The 22,384-nt window shown below is 39.9% G+C and overlaps 1 protein-coding gene across 2 annotated transcripts in view; it reads right to left on the bottom strand.

Moving 5' to 3' along the window:
- Positions 1-22,384, bottom strand: part of cdh5 (cadherin 5) — an 82,616-nt gene that overhangs the window by 11,292 nt on the left and 48,940 nt on the right. Inside the window, exons 12-16 of one of the 2 annotated variants that reach the window (XR_015765525.1) lie at positions 22,135-22,265; positions 21,920-22,034; positions 14,461-14,593; positions 6,810-6,909; positions 1,949-5,842 (exon numbers count right to left, since the gene is read on the bottom strand). Coding sequence is in view for 1 of the 2 variants with exons in the window: in XM_088013453.1 (XP_087869579.1) it covers positions 14,461-14,593; positions 21,920-22,034; positions 22,135-22,265 (379 nt within the window). In the remaining variant the exon portion in view is untranslated. Of the gene's footprint in view, positions 1-1,948; positions 5,843-6,809; positions 6,910-14,460; positions 14,594-21,919; positions 22,035-22,134; positions 22,266-22,384 lie in introns of those variants that run through there. The other variant, XM_088013453.1, reaches the window with a different exon arrangement.

Below are 22,384 nucleotides of genomic sequence, written 5' to 3'. Positions count from 1 at the left end.
CCCTCGGGGCAGTCACCCCCAAACTGGAGCAGTGGCTCAAACAGATCCCAGGAACAACATCAGACATCTCAGTCCAGAAATGTGCAGTTCTAGGCACAGCCAAGATACTGCGCAGAACCCTCAAGCTCCCAGGCCTCTGGTAGAGGACCCGAGCTCAGAGGATGAAAGAGACCACCCACGGAGGGTGAGAGGGGAATTTTTTTTTATATATATATATATATATATATATGAATAATATATAATATATAAGAGATGAAGGCCACGGATGTTAAGACTCGGAAGCTACTAACCATGCATGGAGGGTTCCACCCCAAATCCAGCACCCTGAGACTGTACACGAGCCGTAAGGAAGGAGGCAGAGGACTAGTGAGTGTGAGAGCCACTGTCCAGGATGAAACATCCAAGATCCATAAATACATCAAGGACAAAGCCTCAACGGACGACGTGCTCAGCGAATGTCTCAGGCAATGGGGAACAGAGGACAAGGTGCTGGAGGAACCATCATGGGAGGACAAGCCCCTACATGGGATGTACCACCGACAAATAACTGAAGTGGCTGATATCAGGAAATCCTACCAATGGCTGGAGAAAGCTGGACTCAAGGACAGCACAGAGGCCCTCATCCTGGCTGCACAGGAACAGGCCCTAAACACCAGAGCAATAGAAGCTCAGATCTACCACACCAGACAAGACCCAAGGTGTAGGTTGTGCAAGGAGGCCTCTGAGACAGTCCAGCACATAACAGCAGGATGCAAGATGCTGGCAGGGAAAGCGTACATGGAACGACATAACCAAGTGGCGGGCATAGTGTACAGGAACATCTGTGCAGAATATGGACTGGAAGCCCCGAGGTCAAAATGGGGGACACCCCCAAAGGTGGTGGAGAATGACCGAGCTAAGATCCTGTGGGACTTCCAGATCCAGACAGACAAGATGGTAATGGCGAACCAACCGGACATTGTGGTGGTGGATAAAGAACAGAGGAAAGCCGTTGTGGTGGATGTAGCAATACCAAGTGACCACAACATCAGGAAAAAGGAGCATGAGAAACTGGAGAAATACCAGGGCCTCAGAGAGGAACTGGAGAAGGCCTGGAAGGTGAAGACCACAGTGGTGCCTGTGGTCATCGGGGCCCTCGGGGCAGTCACCCCCAAACTGGAGCAGTGGCTCAAACAGATCCCAGGAACAACATCAGACATCTCAGTCCAGAAATGTGCAGTTCTAGGCACAGCCAAGATACTGCGCAGAACCCTCAAGCTCCCAGGCCTCTGGTAGAGGACCCGAGCTCAGAGGATGAAAGAGACCACCCACGGAGGGTGAGAGGGGAATTTTTATATATATATAGTCTTGAACAGTAAGGTTAATTTTCTCCTCTTTTCTTTTCTGCTGAAGAATTGTTTGTGTGTGTGTGCATATTTATTGAATGTGGAATATGTGCCAGTAAGGTAATACAAGTGAATGGACTGAACTTGATAACGTTCTGCAAAGTATTTTAAGTTAATACCTGCCATTGACACATTTTCTCACGCACATTAATATATTTGGCAATCAAAGAAATTACTAAAGAGAGCGTTTCTAACTTTAAAGAGCACAATGTTTTTATTTGATAGAAACGATTCTGATAATTTTTATGACATTGATGAACAGACACATATTTAGAGTGTTTTATTAAAGAATATATTTACATAATTCCATAATTTAGTGTACATTTAACATTTCAAGACAAGACACAAATAATTTTCCTGTATTTTTTTAATATGTTATTGTCAAACATTAAGCTACACATTTTTCTTACTTTTATCCAGAGAATTTACAGTATGTCAACTCTGCTATTGACAGCAAAGAGTGAAAAATAATTCCAACAGAGTAAATTATTTTTTATTTCATTATATAAGCTACATTAATACACTAAAACTTCAGATTGAGATATTTAAAAATACATAAAAAGTGAAAGAATAAAACATTTATTTATTATACTGGGAACACTGGTCACAGGCAGGGCTTCAGTCTGCTGGTCACACTGGGAGAACTCAATGACTTCTGAGACGTCCTGGTTCACAGACTAAAGCCAAGGATAAAAGAGAAATTATCCAAAAGTGTAAATAGAAAATACATACGATATGTTTAGTATATGTTTCTTTCACATTCAGAAAAATAAATTTTCAGCATGTTGGGCTCTGACTCGTAGCATCTTTGTAGCTAAATACCGACATGATGAAACTGAGCTGGAAACAGGAGAACAGCAGCTCCAGCTCTGATCCTGACTGATCTTTCCTCACTAAATCCTCTGGTTTTTAATTAACAGTATGAAAACGTTAGTTGCTAAGCTAACAATCAGCGGTTATTTCGGGCCAATTTAGCTACAGAGGAAATATTTTTCGGTTGTTTAAAAGCGAATTTCTGGCTGCAAAGTCAAGTAATTCTGATATTTCATCCTTACCTGGGGAAGGTAATCCTAATGAATCCAGTTTGTTTCGTAAAACGGTTGAAACAAGTCCACACAGCACAGGACTTAAGGAGCTCCGATCGCTCTGCTGCCACATAGAAGATGGCGGGCGCTTTTACGTACGACTCAGCGCTCCATGAGGCGTCTACGTATTGATGTCTATGGTTATAACGGCCAGACCTCCTGTTTAAAAAGAAGCCGAAGTTTGATACCTAATACATATGAGGTATGTGTCTTATTAACTTTACATTTTCTTTGAGAAAATAACATTGACTATGTTCTCTTTCTCTGTAATGTTAGCTATAAGCAATTCAAGCCAATCCTACCTTGCTGTAAGTTAATGTTAGCTAAAGTTATTAAACACAATTACTGTAACGTTAGCCCTTAATATTAAATATATTTTAAAGACAGGCAAATTGTTTTTCCCCCTCCAATTTTAATCTAGCAAATTAAAAGCGAATATATTAGTCAAAGTTACCCTTCATGTGCATTATTTAGCGACTTGGCTGATGTGACACAGTGCTTGTGTTCTTTGCTTTGGCAAGTTTAGCCACATGAAGACCCAGGCTAGCCTAAGGACACATGGTGGAGAGGACAAAGTTGGCTAATGAAGACATGCTAGGAGTGTGGAGGATGATAATAAGGACCAGCCACCAGAGAAAGAAGTTCCTATTTGACCAAAGAGAAAGAAGCAGATGAAATATTCCCCAAGAAAATTAGGTAAGTCGTTTTTGTGTTAACATTTTCACCATGTGAAGTGGGGTGGGACAGTCAGGTAAGTGGGGAATGGGGAGCAGGAACCAACATTCACCAGCTGAGTTAAGTTACGTTTTAGACAACTAAAACTGATGTTAAATCTATTTATTAATTAATAAGCTTCTTGCAAACAACCCTGAGTTAGAGTATCTGGTTAGAAATCATTTAGAATGCTCATTAAGTAAAAAGATGCATTCATGTGCCTAAAACTATATGTTAAATGATGCATTCGAATAACAGTGGCAGTCTGTCTGATATTAATTAATATCAGACAATTGTCTGATATTTGCCAGACAAATATTTGATCAGTTATTATTCCACTTGTATTAAGAAATAATTGTATTACACTTATTTCAGTCATGTTAACTAGGCATTTGTCTGCCAGTCTACCATTCTGACAGTGTGCAGCAAGGGACATTTTTGAAATGGTATTTAAATAAATGCTGGAATATGATGACATTGTTTTTTGTTTTTGTTCTTTTTTTAAGTGACCACAATGAATTGAGTCATCGCCGACTATGAGAATGTCCAGAAGAGATTCACCAAGTTTGAATTTATGAAAAGGCTTTTGCCATGATTAACTATTGCAAGAACAGCTGTAATTTCTGAGCATTTCTGGACACCTTCAAAGAGCTGCTTCCAGGAAATGAAGACAAGAAGAAGATCTCCTGTTTTCAGAGCATTACAGGAAGACTATTACGAAGGAGATTGCTGACATAATCCAAGCAAAAAATGTTACTGTTGAAAGAACCTATTTTCTTAAGTTAAAGAATAAGTAATTCTGTTTTAGTTTTTCAATCAGCATTTCAGAGTAACGATATACTGACCAGACGTTAAACCCTCTGTTATCTTAGAACAAGTTATCTTTTGTTTTATTCCATTGTACAAAGGGTTTGTTCTACATGTTGATGGTAGTTATAAGTAGTCCAGTGTGTTTCACTTCATTTGAGGTAAGACTTAATATCAATAACTCTGTTCGCATTGCATTTGACACTGTAATACTAAATTACATCTTTATAATTGTTGCTACTAGTTCCAATTTACTTGAGGTAAAAGTTAATATTAATGACACTGTAATGACCCTTAATGACTTTGTCATAACTGTTGTAACTTGTTTCACTTTACTTGAGGTAATAGTTAATATTAATGACACCGTAATGACACTTAATGACTTTGTCATAACTGTTGTAACTTGTTTCACTTTACTTGAGGTAATAGTTAATATTATGACACTGTCATAACACTTAATGACATATTCATAACTGGTGCTACTTGTTCCACTTTAGTTGATGTAAAAGAAATTGTTAATGAGTCTGTTATTAAATCATTTGACCATGTAATAAAGCTTAGTGAAATTTTTACTGCTTGTCCTACTTGTTTTGCTTTATTTCAGGGAGTGGAAATATTAATCATTGTTTTGTTAAAGCTTTTGCTAGTGTAATAATTAAATCATTATGACTACTATTATGACAAATTTATGTTAGATCATGATTTCTTGGTTAATGACAAGTTGTCATAATGAAGACATTTTGAATAATGTCAACTTTGTATTAAAAGTGTCATTATTTACCTAATGACGCTTTATGACAACAGTCATAACTATTCATGAAGACTTATTGATGTTCATGACAGGTGTTATGTCATGTTTATGACAGTGTCATGACAGTCTTATTCAACCCCCTTCAAATAAAGTGTTACCTAAAGCTGACTTTCAGATCGACTGCACTTTGAGTCAGAATAGCTCTCCTAGCAATAGGCAGTCTAAAACACAAGTTGATCTGTTTATAAATTGCATTTTTTTCTTATTCCATATTGCTTCTGAACTGTCCGTGCTGTGTGATGGAGCCTCTCACTCTCCAGCCATCTTTCTCTGCCTCCCTCCCGGTGCTCGTATATTTCCTCAGCAGCCTTCAATCCATTCTCCGCTTTGTCTCTGTCTGCTTGTTATAAAATGTCCCAATTAAAAGCAAACGGAAAGTATCTAGGTTTTTGTCATGTTATTTTGCTCAATTAAAACAGCACGGCACACCTCAAAAACAACTGCTTATTAACTTGACCAGAGATTTCACTCGTATTAAATGATAGTGCATAGTTCACACATCTTCCTCTAAAAGAAGGTGCTTGCTGATTGGATTGGTGCATCTGATTTAAGGACTGGGACCAGGGCCGTGCAGAGACCACTAAAGGGGCAGGTGCTCAAAAAAAAAAAAAGGGCACATCTAACTGCCTTCTAGGACAGAATATTAACAAAGCCACACAGCTTTCAGAGTTTAATAAACAATGATAAATTATAAAATTGTGACATATACAATCAAAGTTAAGGAAAATCTCTATATAGAGCATACAAATATGCATATGTAAGATATTTTATCTGCAGGTCTATTTTGTTATAGGAAAGTATTGCAATATTCAAACCCGCAATTTAGCAAGATATATAAATCAGTGCTAGACCACCAGACATATTTTGTCTTTACAGAATTACACTATTAATTCTACTATTAAAAATATAAACATGGGCACAATACAACCTTTTAGTGTGCTATAATCCATAAAAAAAGAGCTGCCTGTTTGCTACACTTGCAGTGGAGATGAAAATGGTCCATTCAGGAAAGCAGAGCTGCATCAAACTTTAATGTGGAACTGCAGAAAAAAGAAAAAAAAAGAAGCAAAAATTGAATTGTTAATGCATGTCACCATGAAGAAAAGCCTACTGAGTTTTGCTTTAAAAACTTTTTTCAAAATTAAAATCACACATTTTTGTCTCATGAAGTGAAAAAATTATTTGCAAAACAAACTTATTTGCGCTTGTCAGAAATCTTTTCTTGCTATTCTAAGTTTTTATTTTGACTCAAAGTTTTGCTTGTGATTCTCACATGATGTCGTGGGCAGGGCCTAAAATCGCAACAAACGATTTCTGATGTGTGCAAATAAAAGTTTATGTGTGGCAAATAACTTTTTAAGTTCACAAGACAAAAATTAGTTATTAAATTTAGAAAAAGTTTTTAAACAAAACATTTTGTTTTTAAAAAAGCAATCATTACAATTCCAAAAGTTTTGATTACAATTTTATTTTACTTAACTGAGGTTAGTTTTTTTAATTTTCATTGAATAATTGGAGAAAAATTTTACTTCATACTCTGTGAACCAGACCCTAAACTTACTTAAAGTCTGGATTGATTGTTTTCCCCTTCATTAATGACACTTTTATTACATAAATTATATATATATCATGGTAATTCAGGGTGAGTTATTTTTTATTCTAAATGAATATCCTTGTTGGACCTTTATTTAAGTGTTATTCTCCTTCAAGACACATTTACCTAACGCCAGAATAAATGCAATGTACATTATGCAGCACAGGAAATTAGAAGATCGGACATATATCCATTATGGAGATGATCGGTTTTGGACGGGCGATGTGTCCCTATTGCATAAGTTATACTGAAGAATGGCTGCTATCATTAATTATACAGGGAAGAAGCTTTTTATTTATTTTGCTTTGCTAGTAAAGTCGTTAGCAAGAAGCTAGCTAATAGCACAACAACAATAGCCGAATGTCTGTATGATAAAAATACTGAATCAATAGAGAAGGACAGTTTTTCCTCACCTGGCTGTCTCCTGCCGCTCAGTAGTTCTTCAGAGAAAGGCAGAAGCCTGTCAGTGTCTGTTGTATTTCATTATCTCTCGACTTAAACCGCTACTCCGTGCTGAAGCAGAAACGATACGTTCAATGTTTTCCGTCATCTGACAAGTAGCAAGTCTACTCCACTTTATTCACCACAAACTTTTTTTTTTAATTCACCCAAAACAACAGTTCTGTAATCTGGAACGTACACTATGTTTAGCTCCAGTTAGCGAGAGGCAACTGTGTCATGTGTCACGGGCAAAAGGTCAAAGATAACAAGGTGACCGGCTTATTATGTTGTACAAAAAACCCCAACAAAAAAACAAATAATTTTAGTACATGTTATTATGTGTCAGAAGGTGGCTTAGAAAATAATAATAGCCAAAAAAATAAATAAATAAAAAATTGACCTAAAGGGCACTTGGGGGCAAGGAGCAAAAGGGACATGTGCTCAAATACCCCTAGCCCCTCCTCTGCACATGCCTGACTGGGACATTTTACCCAGGTGGTCCACGGACATAAAAAAATGCCGCTTGCGTTGGGTCAGGACGAACAATAAATCGCTTATTTATTTATAGACTTTAAAATAAAAAATGGGAAAACACCGCAGGACAGTGAATTTTTAATTCAAGAGAAATCAAAACCTGATAAAGTGCAGAAAACAGTAACAAATTTGTTCAAAAGAAAAGTCAGTGAGGACCGAAGTTATTTGAAAAACAACAACAAAACACTTAAATACAGAAAAGTTACTTATATTAAAAGTAACAAGGACCTCATTACAATTTAACTTTTTGTTGAGAAATAACAAATCTCTTTCCTCATCACAAAGGAAAAGAGCACATATTGGCCTAAAACTGTTTTTTATTTAAAAGAGCACAATTACAAATAAAAAAGCAACACAAAATAGTATGTGTATTTTTAATGGGACACTAATTTCCAATATCTTGTTACTCCTATCTAGTTTTAAATAACCGACTCCAAACTATCTGATTTTCTGTTTTCAGTTTTAATTAATACAAATTGTAATCACAAGTACCTGATAAAACTGACATTTCCATTTGTTGTTAAAATATTATTCAAGTTTACAAAGTAAGATAAAACTGCTGCCTATTACTGTTAAACTGATGCATTAAATTCAGCAAGTGTTGGGATCTGCTCCATTTTCACCTGTCAGTTCTCCACCAGATGGCGTCAGGCAGCGCATTTGGGAAGCAGGAGCTTGCAGGTGTGTCTCAGCGCACCTGCAAGCACTCCTATGCCAGAGCGTTAACCTTCGTGGTAACTTCTAGCCTTCTCCTGTGCTTTACTAGTAATCTGCTTGATATTAATTGGTTTTGTTTTGTTTTCCTATTGAAGTCTCCCAGACGAAAAACCCGGATCTCTGCCCAAGTTATTCCCCGGACCCGTGAGGATTCACACACTGCCGATAACCTTCCGGACTAACCTTTACCTGGCTGGTAGCTTGGACCCGTCTCCACTCCATTACTGCTCCAATGTGCATGAACCTGCTCCGCCCTCCGCTGCACTCCCAATTGGATCAAACAAACGGACCTGTAAGCAAGACTCCATCTGGTTCACCTAATGACCAAGTCAGCTCCAATCATCTCAACGGATCCCACTCACCAGTTCTCTGTCGAACTGCCCCATTCTCGGCGTAAGCATACCCTGCTTACGCCGAGCAGGGTATGCTTTTCATTCTACTCACCTGTTTCTGTCTGCCCTCAGTGTGCTGAAACTTCTGCTCCCCCGGCGCCTCCTGCTGCGGATTCCTACAGTTTCACATTTTTTGTAAATAAATCCTTAAAACTGTTCTGTTGTCTGAGGGTTTCTGTATGTGGGTCAGACCAGCTATTAAAACCATGACAACGCTCTGGCCACATTGACCCAGCAGATGCCCTCAAAAAGACTTCAGCTGAACAACACTCTTTGCTTCAATCTCATGATGCAGTTCTCACGTCTCTCGGTAAGCAGCAGGATGCCACAAACCAGCATTTGGAATACCTCATTGCGCAATTTCAGCAGAGTAGGATCGAGCCCACTTCTGAGCCTGAAGATGGCGCTACATCTCCACCAATAACCCAACAGATAAGTTCTTCCCACAAATTCAGATCTCCTAATCCAGATAAATTCTCTGGAGAGAGTGGAGGCTGCAGGGGTTTTTTGTTACAATGCTCATTAGTCTTTAATCGTACATTCACTTGATGATACCAAGATTTCTTTTATTCTAGGTCTTCTCAGTGGAAAAGCGTTAAGATGGGCAGAGGCTCGGTTTGACGACCCGGATAGCTTTGGATGTTCCTTCTCTGAGTTATTGAGGTGTTCAGTGACACATCGGACCAGACAAGTCTTTCACGCCACTTGTGGGCTTTAAGGCAGGGACAAAGATCGGTGGCAGAGTTTTCTATTGAGTTTCGCACATTAGCCGCATCCTCTGATTGGAATGATGCGGCCCTTAAAAGTGCGTTTTTTCAGTCATTGAGTGAGTCCATTAAAGATGAATTAGTCCCGTTAGATGAACCAGAGACTTTAAATGAACTGATTAAGCCTGCTACCCGTCTAGATAACTGTGTCAGAAAGAGAAGGGGTCAGAGAAGCGAAAAACACTCCAGAAAGTCACTTACGTACCCTTGCTGAAAACTCACTGACCGCCCAGGCCTAGGAATCCATTGCCCGAGCCCAAACCTATGCAGATCGGCCGAGAGTGTTTGACTGTTTGACTGAGTCCGGTCATTACATAGCAGCCTGTCCCATCCGCCCAAACTTAAAGGTCTGTCAGTCAGAATGGGGAAACTGACGGACCAAAGAAACACATCCTCATCCTGCCTTCTGCTCCCAGCTGTTCTACATTTTAATAACGATTCTCTCCATCTCTCATCGACTCAGGTTGTGAGCAAAACCTGATTGATTATTCATTAGTAAAACAGGCAAAAATAGAGACTATCAGATTACCTTCCCGATTCAATGTTTCTGCTCTGAGCAGGGATTCCCTGCCGAAAATCACCCACAGAACAAAGCCACTGCAGTTTACCATTTCCGGAAATCACCACAAAACAATTTCCTTTTTTGTCTTCCTGACATGCCAATCTCCTATTGTGTTGGGGTTTACCTGGCTTTAACACCATAACCCACACATAAACTGGTCCAATAATTGTTTAGAGTCCTGGTCTGCTAACTGTCTTTCCTCCTGCCTCCAGTCTGCCATACCTCCAAGTCCGTGTCCAGCCGCTGTGGAGAACTTGGAACCCATCGATTTATCTTTGGTCCCTGAAGAATATCACGACTTCAAGCAGGTATTCAGTAAACACAAGGCTCTCTCTCTACCACCACATTGTCCTTATGACTGTGCCATTGAGCTTCTACCTAGAGCCCCTTTACCAGATGGGAAAGGGGTTACCATCTCAAACCTGAGCGTCAAGCCATGGAGAAGTACATCAGTGAATCATTAGCAGCAGGCATCATCAGACACTCATTGTCACCACTAGGGGCGGGATTTTTCTTTGTGGGTAAGAAGGATGGCTCACTCAGGCCCTGCATTGACTTATAGGGGATTATCCACATTACAGTGAAAAACAAATATCCACTCCCACTTATTTCCTCAGCATTCAAACCAGTACAAGAAGCTGTAGTTTTTTCTAACCTTGATCTCCGTAATGCTTATCATCTTGTCAGTATCTGTCAAGGAGACAAATGGAAGACGGCTTTTAAGACCCGTATTGGTCATTTTGAATATTCCTCATGCCATTTGGTCTCTCTAACTCTGTTGCAGTTTTCCAGGCCCTCATCAATGATGTCCTCAGAGATTTTTTAAACATTTTAATTTTCGTCTTTCTAGATGACATCCTGATCTACTCTCAGAACATTGAGAACCATTGCAGAGACATCCACTTTGTCCTCCAAAGCCTCTTAGAGAACCGCCTCTTCATCAAGGCAGAGAAATGTGAGCTTCACAAAACATCGATCTCCTTCCTAGGCATTCTAGAGGGTGGGCAGGTTCGACCAGGTTCGACCAGATCCGGAAAGGATAAAGGCCATCATGGATTTGCCGGTTCCGAATTCACGTAAGCAGTTACAAAGATTTCTAGGATTCTCCAACTTTTACAGACGTTTCATCAGAAATTACAGCCAGACCGCCACACCCCTCACTTGCTCTTACCTCCACCAAGGTTACCTTCACATGGACCAGGGAGGCTGACCACTCCTGATGAGAAACTTCACCCCTGCTCATTTTTCTCTCACTGACTGACACCAGCAGAAAAGAACTACGAAGTGGGGGATCGAGAGCTCCTCACTATCAAGTTAGCTCTGGAGGAGTGGTGTCACTAGCTGGAGGGTGCTGAGCATCCAGTATTGGTTTGGATAGACCATAAAAACCTTTTTTACCTGCAGACCGCAAAACAACTGAACTCATGGCAGTCCCATTGGTCTTTGTTTTTTTCAAGGTTTATTCTTTTCATCTCAGATCACCGAGGCTCCAAGAACACAAAGCCTGATGCCCTTTCTCGACCTTACTCGAGGGATGGCACAGAAGATACCCTAGCTCCAATTTACCTCCAGCTGTATGGTCGGTGCAGTTACATGGGAGATTATGGATGTTGTCAAGCAGGCCTTGCAGAAAGAGCCCGACCCAGGTAATGGTCCTCCTAATAAGACCTATGTTCCCTCTTTCGTCCGTTTCATTCACTGGTTCCACTTCACCAAGTTTTCTGCTCACCCTGGCATTAGCAGAATTATTTTTCTTATTGCTTGACGCTTCTGGTGGCCCTCCTTACACAAGGACGTTAAAGAGTTTATCCTCGCCTGCCACGTCTGTGCGCGCAATAAGTCGTCCCACCACCCACCTGCAGGTCTCCTGCACCCTCTGGAGATCCCCAAGCGGCCTTGGTCCAACATTGCCATAGATTTCATCACAGAGTTGCCTGCGTCTCAAGGTATGACAACTATTCTAACCATAATCAACCGTTTTTCTAAAGCATGCCACCTTATCTCTCTCAGAAAACTCCCTTCAGCTTTCCAGACACCTCAACATTAAACATGTTTTCCAGCTACTCAGCATTCCTGTGGAAATCCTGTCTGACCGTGGACCACAATTTCTCTCCCAGGTATGGAAGCAATTTTGTCTCGTCCTCAATGCCAAGATATCCCTCTCATCGGGTTATCACGGTCAGACAGAACACATGATCCAGGAATTAGAATCTCCTCTGCACTGTCTCACGTCATCCAACCTCTCAGACTGGAGCAAGTTTCTTCCCTGGATTGAATACGCCCACAATTCACACATCTCATCAGCCACAGGCCACAACCCCCTTCGAAATCTCCCTGGGTTACCAGCCACCTCTCTTCCTGGAAGATGAAAAAGGCATTTCTGTAACGTCAGTCAGCCACCATATCCATTGATGCAAGTGGATCTGGTCCAGCACAGTTTCAGCCCTCCAGCTCATTGCAGACCAGAACCATCGTTTTGCTGACCGCAGACGCAGACCAGCACCCAAATATGCACGGGAAAGGGGGTTTGGCTCTCTTCTAGAGATATTCCATTCAAATCCATTTCAAGAAAACTTGTCCCACACTTCATTGGCCCATACGTCATTGAATCAATCATCAACCCCCACAGCCGTCCGTCTCAGGCTTCCCTCTAATCTCTGTGTACGTCCTATGTTCCATGTCTCCCAAATAAAGCCTGTCATTACCAGTATATTGTGCCCTCCAAACCATGCCCCCTCCATCCACCCAGGACCAGCAGGGTCCATCTATACTGTCTGCAGGATCGTCGACTCCCGTCGTTGTGGCCGTGGTTGGCAGTATCTAGTAGATTGGGAAGGCTTTGGTCCCGAAGACCAACAATGGGTTCCCCATTCCTTCACCTGCGACCCTTCACTCATCTCAGATTATCATGCTTCCCTTCCTTCGTCTTCCTCGGGACCGCCTGGAGGCGGCCGTTGGGGTAAGGGTCGGGGGGTGGCGGGGCGATGTTGGGATCTGGTCCATTTTCACTTGTCAGTTCTCCACCAGATGCAGGCAGTGCAGTTGGGGAGCAGGAGCTTGCAGGCGAGTCATCAGCATCAACATAGTATAAGAAGAGACTGCTGCCAGCACTCCGACGCCAGAGCGTTAAACTTCGTGGTAACTTCTAGCCTTCTCCTGTGCTAGCGATCTGCTTGATATTAATTGGTTTTATTTTGTTTTCCTATCGAGGTCTCCCAGACGAAAAACCCGGGTCTCTGCCCAAGTTATTCCCCAGGCCCGTGAGGATTCACACACTGCCGATAACCTTCCGAATTAACCTTTACCTGGCTGGTACCTTGGACCCGTCTCCGCTCCGTTACTGCTCCACTGTGCTCGAACCTGCTCCTCCCTTCGCTGTGCTCCAGATTGGCCCAAACAAACAGACCTGTAAGCAAGACTCCATCTGGTCCACGTTCCGATGAATTCAGCTCCAATCATCTCATCGGATCCCACTGTCGAACTGCCCCATTTTTGGCGTAAGCATACCCTACAGTACGTGGTCCGTTATTTTATTATTCTACTCACCTGCTCCTGTCTGCCCTCAGGGTGCTGAAACGTCTGCTCCCCCGGTGCCTCCTGCTGCTGATTCCTACAGTTTCAAATTTTTTGTAAATAAATCCTTAAAACTGTTCTGTTGTTTTAGGGTTTCTGAATGTGGGTCAGATCAGCTATTAAAACCATGACAGCAAGTTAACTTGATAGGTTTTACTCCTCTGTCATCCCATTGATGCAATGCCATGAGATCTTAATACAAACCCAGCTGAAAGAATCAATGCTGTTTTTCTGGTTTTGTCTTATGTTTTATTTTTACTTATTAATGAATATGATTTCAACTGTAACAGAATAACTTTCTTCAAAACAAATTTTAAAGAAGTAAAAGTTCAGGTTTTGCAAACAATTTACAGGACAAATTAGACAAACTGTAATTACAGCAAATGTAACTTTTACTTTCCACCCTGTGTGGCAGAACCAAAATCTATATTTTTTCCACATTGTGAAGTGTTTCTAATTTCTGTGTTATCCATAGAGGTAGTCTACAGTAGAGTAAAATCTTATGATTTTATTTGGTTCTCACAATGAGCCACTGACGATTTTCGCCATAGTACCAGCAAAAATGTAAAACTAGTTTCACTCCTGACTGAACCAAAAACAGGTAAGTGTCACTTTTTGACTTGAATTGCAGAAATTAAAGAACTTTTCAATGGTATTTTAATTCAATAAAAATAACTTTTAAATAATATCTTCCTTTTATGTTGTGCTATTTCTATATATTTTGTTTTCAAAGCTCTTTCTGGATCTGGATGCGTAAAACCTTTCTTGTATTTTCCATACTTTACAAATTATCAAAACATTTTTGAATTGTTCCGATCAGACTGCGATTCCAAGAAGCAAAGCTTCTTGGAATCGTAGAAAATACTTGAGTTTCTAGAGCTGATTCTTTTATTTCCCTTTAGTGGAAATGAAGAACAAAAGAGAAAATCACCAAGTGAAGTCACAACCTCACAAGGATAAAGAAAAAAAACATTTGCAAGAAAAAGAACAGAAATGATCTTGATTTTCATGGAGAAAACTGCAAAGGACAAAATGTCTTCCTCAGGTTTATATGAAGTATACATGTTTTTCTACATACCCATTTGTGTCCATCTCTCCTCCTCCTTCCTCATCATATGTGACCAGTTGCTCGTGGATCTCACCATTGTTCTTCATACTGGCCAAAGAATCCTTCTGGTAATGTTTCCTCATCACAAACAGGATCACTATCACTGTACAAAGGAAATAAATATTAATGTCTTTTGGCATTAATCATTGCAAGAAGAAAATCTGAAACAAAAGTGCAAATATCTGAATCTAAGATTACCATCTGAGAGACAGTAATAAATGTAAATAATGCATTTGGGTCTTCTTGACTGAAAATGTAAAACATATGGTGCAAAAGAAAAGATTACAGGAAAGATGTTGATGATGTTAGAGCCACAGAGAATGTAAAATGAGATGGTGAGAAAGCCAAAGCAAAATGAGAAGTAGGCCTTGAAACAATTGGCACATCAGCAAGAGGATAACAGGAGGAAACCTGAAAGGAACAAAGTCAGCCAGACTCCAGAAGAAACAATCTGCACAAAGGGAGAAGAAAGAGGGAGTAAACACAAGAAAGGAAATGAGTAAGAAAACAAGGTGGAAGAGGATGAGTCAGACAGATAGAAAACTCAAAACAGAGGAGCAAACAGATCGAGAGAAAAGGGTCACAGAGGGTGAGGCACAGACAAGGAAGTGAGAGAATAAAGAAGAAAAACATTACGTTAAAAAGCAAAAAAAAACCCACAAAAAAAACAAGAACTTTACAATTATTGAGGAAACACACAATGCCCTCTGTTCATTCTATGGCGCTATGATTCAATTCAGTTTGCTGTTCAATATGAGCCACTTGTCTCTAAAAATCTTTAGTAAAAGAATTGACTAAAAATAAAATTATAACTTGTCCGCTATTAGGGGTGTAGTGATACAATAATTTCACGATACGATATTCTGATCACGATACGATATATATCACAATTCCATTTGATTCAATTTTACGATTTTCTGAAAGATTTTAGAGGAACAGAGTAATTTTGGTGACATTTTGTGTTTCATAGAGTGGATTTAATTAGCTGAAAACTGATTAAAAGCACCAACTACACAATACCTGACTCTGATTGGACATAGTCTTAGAATCTACAGCTGGACACAATGAATCAAAGATGTGGTGAGAAAATTTGTTTCTGTCATTTAATTTATATGGATTTGACAAAAAACTCAAAGTTTCAACAGTGATCCGGTAGCTGAGTGGGGAGATTATCAGCCTCTGTAAACTCTCAATATGCAAATGATTGTACTTATGTTTTTCTTTTGGACATACTGTGGCTGCATTTTGGTGCTTGAATCACACAATTTTATAACATTAGCATGAAAATAAAGGCAATACTTCATTCGCTTGTATGCAATTTTTGACAAAACATCATAGGTCAAAACAAGATGCCAAAAAATGTATGATTGTGTGTTGGGGGGTGTGGGTGGAGGAGTAAAAAAAGGCCTTTTGGACTATGGGGAAAAGGCTTTTCTACCTTGACTCCCGGAGTTAGCCATGGCTGTAAGCTGTTTACTACTATCTGCTGGGGGAGTTGCTCTGCCTCATCCCGATTGACTCCTGGCAGTTGTGCAGCACTGCCTTTCCCCTGGATCTCTGAGTAGCTGCCTCTCAGACTGCCAGGATCTCATCGTACTCTCAATCTCTAATAATCTTTGTCAATAAGAATGATTGATCCGCCATCGTCATCATGGCAATCCTCACTGTGCCCAGACTCCTATGGAGGACCAAAACTGACATAAGAAATAAAAGCATAAATATATATTTAGTTTTTCCTTGTCCTTACACGAGTCTTCTGTCAAGAAATGTATATATTTTCTTTTTCATTTCTCCTAAACATGCGTTTTTGTCAAGAAAAGTAGATATTTTGTTTTGTCTTTTCCTTATACAAGCCCTCCTTTTGTCATTGCCTCCTCTCTTGTTTCTGCTTGTCCTGTTTGTGCTTGTCCTTTTTCTGCTTCTCCCTTCTCTGCTTGCCCTTTCTCTGCTGCATCGTTATGTTAATAAGGAGGAACCAACGTCACTGCGTCAGACATTGTGGGGCGTTTACGTCTTGCGCAGTCACTCTGTGCCATCTTTACAGCCCACAGACCAAAACAAACTTTATCCCGGTGGTTTTATTGTGTTGCCGACTGCAGTGAGGTTAGTTTCGAGTTGGATATTGGGTATTCCAATATCCGCCGAGCAAGCGGCATTTAGCTCAAGATTGATCCGATTTATGAACGCTAATTTCAGCCAGCCGTTCTCCAGCTCCCTCCTCAAGCGCTCGGAGGTTCACTTAGGGACTGTCAACAAATTTACAAAACAAACACTCCTGTCCAACAAATGTTAATAAATGCCTTGCCTTGTGACCAACTGATACAAAAAGTGGTAATTCATCCTTTTGCATGATACACACTACCCTCTATTAAAATGTCAAGTCATATTCAATATTTTAAATAATTTTAATATTAAATATGTTTTTCTTCAATAGCTTCCATATTGTGTGCCACATTGAATAGAAATCAGTGTGTAATTATTGTACTAAACTGGCACATGCATTTTATTTTGCTACCTATTTTTTTAGCTTAAATTTCTCCTCTTTCTCTTCAATAGCGTTTAGGTCAGATGACCTATTGAGTTAAAATCAGTGTGAAAATTGTTCTACCAGTCTATACAGATGAGGTACACTCATTTTCCCCCATTTTAGATGTTTTTAAATCTTTTATGTTATTTTATATTTATAAAAATATGATTGGTGTTTAATAGCTCACATGTCATCTGACCCACTGACAAACAATCAAGTTTGATTTTTATAGCACAATTGAACAGCAATGCATTTCAAAGTGCTTTACATAATTAAAGAAACAAAGTCATGTAACATAGAATCAACAATAAAAACATTACATTAAGACATTAAATTTGTAAATTGATAATGTTTCAAATACAACTCTAAACAGGTGGGTTTTTAGTTGAGATTTAAAGGAAGTCAGTGTTTTAGCTGTTTTACAGTTTTCTGGAAGTTTGTTCCAGATTTGTGGTACATAATAGCTGAATGGTGCTTCTCCTTGTTTGGTTCTGGTTCTGGGGAACAGACCAGAACCAGAACCAGAACCAGAAATTCCCTAATTCTGGGGTTTATGTCTGCTTATTTTGAAACAACTACAAGCAACTACACGTTCAAAAACAAGCCCAAAAGCGCAACCCGCGATTCATTATATTTGCAATCGACTTTAGAAAAAAAACAAACCGCTTATTATTAGTGGACTTGGCGACTAAACTCAAAATAGTTCCTGTTTTTCCAGCAACAAAATGCGCATCTCCCTCCATTGTTTACATTTCTGTCACTACTGATACTGTTGCATAGAAACGTTGGTTACTCCCCAAGACGCGTAGAGGAAATAAAATTAAATTACAAAAGAAAATAGTAATGCACAGTAATGCAAAGTGATTTCAATAAGTAAGTGTAGTCTGACTACTGGATTTGAAATAGCAACACATTAGATTACTCGTTACTGAAAAAAGAGGTCTGACATCACTGTTCATAGTTAATTAACTGACTATGAAATTGATGACTATTTTTTTCTACTTCTAATATAAACAGGCAAAGAAGTCACTCAGAAATGTTTTTCCACCCCAGGCATCTGGTCCCAATCATCATCATATTATGATATTATTATCATAATAATAATATGTATTTTGTGAGATTTTTTAGATGTATATATTTAGAGACAGGTGCGAGCGAGGCAGCTCTTCACTACATTTTCTACTTTTGAATACAAAAGTAAAAATGTCTTATTTTAAAAGGCTTTTATTTTTAAATTATAATCAGATGTGGTTGATATTTTCTGGTTGTCTTCTCGAGGTCTCCCTCTGTCATCCAGAAGTGAGAGAAGTAATTGGAAACAGAGAGTTTTTCAGCAATGGGCATGGCAACTTCTGGGGAAAAAAAATAAAAATGCCTTATCTTAAAATGTTTTTATTTTGGAATCATACATCAGATCTGGTTGACATTTGCTGGTTGTGTTCTAGAGGTGTCTCTCTCTGTCACCCAGAAGTGAGAGAAGTCACTGGAAAGAGAACGTTTTTAAGCAATAAGCAGGCAACTTAGGGGGAAAACAGTAAAAATGTGCTTTTTTACTAGGCTTTTATTTTTAAACTATACATCAGATAGGGTTGATATTTTCTGGTTGTGTTCCAGAGGTGTCCGTCTGTCACCCAGAAGTGAGAATAGTCACTGGAAAAAGAGTTTTCAAGCTATAAGCAGAGCAACTAAGGGGAAGATAATAAAAAGCTGCTTTTTAAATAGGCTTTTATTTTGAAATTATACAGCAGATCTGGTTGACATTTTCTGGTGGTGTTCCAGAGGTGTCCCTGTGTCACCCAGAAGTGAGAGAAGTCACTGGAAAGAGAACGTTTTTAAGCAATAAGCACGGCAACTTAGGGGGAAAAAAGTTAAAATGTCATTTTTTTAATAGGCTTTTATTTTGAAATTATACATCAGATCTGGTTGATGTTTGCTGGTTGTGTTCTAGAGGTCTCCCTCTGTCATCCAGAGGGATGTGAAAGCAGCACGTAAATGGGTGTACCATAATGTCTTGAGCTGTCGCACACATGAATATCTTGTGCAGGCCGGCTGTTCGAAGAGCCGGCTTGCTTTACCGCAGTACCTGAACTTACTTGTCCGCCCTCCACTGCAGCCTCTACATCGCCAACAAAGAACTTACTCCGTTAAGATCTTACATTGGAACCCGGATCACTTCAAGGACACCCACAAAGAGATCAGACCCTGGAAACCACTATATTTCCCCCCTGGCAAAAGTCTACATTCAAATCAAGTAAGATCATTCTAATTCTTGTCAAAGATCCATTTTCCGACAACCCTCTAACTCATCATCTATTTGTCACTACTCTGCAGCGTACAGACAACCCTGGTTGCCAACCCCAAGGACCAGACTCACATAATCTCACTTTTCATTTTTGTTAAAATAAACTTTATTATCTGATTCTCCTGGTGGTGTTCTGTATGTGGGTAAAGAAACTGGAACCCAACATGACAGTTTATGCTTGGTGCCATACATTACATTAAGCTACCAATGGATATAATGGATGGCACTTTCAGGTATTATATGCCAACTAGTTTCCCTAATAAAGTGTTCTTTAAAGAAGAAAGCCATGGGTAGCTAGCCTGGGCATGCTAATTACCAGCCTATCCATGCTAATGCCAGCCTATCTATGCTAATGACCGGTAGAGGGAAAAAAGCAATTAAGCACTTGACCATTTGCGTTAGCATCCTTCTCATTTCCCAAAGCGGCCGCTCGGTTACCATTGGTGGTTGCTTAGTTACCAGTGCTGGTCTGTGAGCAGGAGCCTCTGTCTGCTAGATAGTCTTAATTTTGGCGCTCATACACACCATTAAAAAGCTTTTATGGTTTATCATCAGCATTGTTCACAGGTTGAAACAATATTTGAAGTAAAACCCTGTGATTTAGTCAGATTAAGAAAATGATGCGAATCAAAAGATGAGTCTGGAAAAAAAGGATGACATTTTCGCTGTTAAGAAGATCTGTGACTCTATCAATCTGAAAATGCATCAATTTAAGACATGAAAGCAAGTTATTACAAATATTACATCAGAAATGGGGCGAAGAAGCATGATTTCCCAAAATACGAGACTCGGTTCTACAAGCTTCTTTTTTAAAGTGAACCTCTTCTAAGTTTATGTTGCTGGTGAGCAGTTCTTCATTGTGTCCATGGAGAATAAAACTAAGCAAGCAGGAGGAAGGAAGAAAAGAAGAAAAGAAAGGAAAGGAGGGAAAATATGGCAAGCAGCTGCTGAGTGAAGAAAGAAGGCAGAGAGATTCCTTCTTTCGGGTGAGCAAATCAGGCACAAGGACAGATGAGGAGGAAAAGAAGGAAAATGTGACATTTGATTGGGCCCCAAGCCTCTGACCCCATGTGAACATCGAACTCTTTCAGCATTAGCCACAGCTCTTGGCTGAGGGAGAGCGGACTGATTTAAGTTTGCATGGGAAACCAACAGATTAATCTTTTACAACACATGCTTCTCAGTTTAATAAGCTGCAGATATCAGGCTTAGAGGCTTAGAGACAAGAGAAAGTGATGGAAAAGACAACTGAGAAAAATTTCTGGGTGTCAAGCCTGACTTTATGTGAGAAAATGTGTGTGTGAATGGCAAATTACTTTGTGGCCAGACAGAATTATCTGTCTGGCCACAAAGGGCATTAAATAGTTAATCTGGCTTGCTTTTGGGCTGTTTGATAAAAAGAGAGGAAGACAGAAAAGAGTGGTAGAAGAAGAGACACCCTCAGGGAGAGAGGAAGAGAGAGATGAATAAAAATTAAAGAGAAAGGATGATAGTGAAGGAGTGAATTAATAGTTAATCGGTTGGGTGTTTGCTGGTGTTTGATAAGCAGATGGCACCTAAAGAGGTGATAAACTTTCCTTATTACCACTCCTATTTTTCCACTGTTTTTCCCACAGTTTTCTCTTTCCAACCACTTCCAAACCATGTCGTCTTCTTCTGTCATTTAGCCCAACCGATCGCACCTCAACTCTTTGCCTTTGGCGTTTCTTTCACCTTCTGCATTTCCCCAGATCCATGTCTGCATAGATGTGTTTCTCTCTCTGCCTCCATCCCTTTTTTAACTTCCTTGTCTCTTTTCCTTCCGTCTTACGCACCACTCATCCTGGACCCCTCACGTCTGTCCGACTGTCTCCATTGGGCCTCTGATTTGACATGACAAGTGTCTCTTTTTCTCCATGAAGAAAAACGAACAGTGGGTGAAGGTATCAAACAGAGTCTTGAGCTCACAACCACGAGCATTACTTCCACATCCGTCGCTGTATTATTCATAAAACCAACAACTTGGAGAATGGGGTTTGGTGCACCAAAACCCAAATCATTTATTGAATCTATGCTCATGTGCCAATCGCTTAGCAGTGCATCAATCGCTGCTGCTGCTTTATGGATTTTCAGTTTTTCAGTTGAAGCTCTAAACTTTAGAGTGATAAGTTATTAAAAAACACTGTGCCACCATCATCCTTCCACTTCTTTCCACCACCAGTAACATCCAGTCACTGATCACATGACTCGTGTGATGCAATAAGTGTTTCCACTGCAGTTTTGGGAAACACGCTAATTTTTACACAGCCAAAGAGTGTGAGTTTTTTTTTTTTTTTTAATTGGTGCGTTTTCCTTAACAATTATTAATTTTAGTTAAACATAATAAATTATTTTTATACTTCCAACTTGTGCAGCCATATGGGCAGTGGAAACACAGCTGCTGAGATTCATGGAAATGTTCTCCAAATTTACATCAAACAAATTTCCTAACATTCTCCACAGGACTATTTTGTCCAATTAAAAGAGATATACAGAAACATAGGTTATATTAAAGAAAAAATAAAAATGTACAAAAGACAAAAAGATTCATGCATGAACCAAGAACATAAATCCAGACTTACCCAGTATGGTCAGTATGCACAGCAGTATGGCAATCAGGGCGTGGACGCTGACCCCCATCCTCTGCATACTGGCCTTACACCTTGAAAAAACTCGCTTGGCGTCACACTGGCATAACTGAGACAAAGGAAGGAAGTGTTTGGTTCTTTCTGTTGCCTACTCCTTCAGAAGACATGTTGGACATTCCCCTTTCATTCAAAGCAAAGCATAAAAGAACCTTGATTTGCAGTTTGGTGATGCTGCTCATGAGAGGCTGGCCTCCATCACTGATGCGCACTTCCACACTGTAATCACTGGAATCCTCCAGGTTGAAGGGGCCCTCCTTCACCAGTAAAGCAGCCGTGTTATCTGCACAAGATGAGTGGGAACACAAGTAGTTAGCATCCACATCAAATGCTCTTTGGACTAGGGCTGGCAGAGACCAAATTAGCCCTGGAAAAAGTCATTAGTTGTGCCAGTAGGAAATG

This window comes from Poecilia mexicana, unplaced genomic scaffold, assembly GCF_051168715.1.
Source record: "Poecilia mexicana isolate PSO_F unplaced genomic scaffold, ASM5116871v1 scaffold_15, whole genome shotgun sequence".
NCBI classification, from domain to species: domain Eukaryota; kingdom Metazoa; phylum Chordata; class Actinopteri; order Cyprinodontiformes; family Poeciliidae; genus Poecilia; species Poecilia mexicana.
Note: the sequence above shows the minus strand (reverse complement) of the source record. Positions and strands in the feature narration are given on the sequence as shown.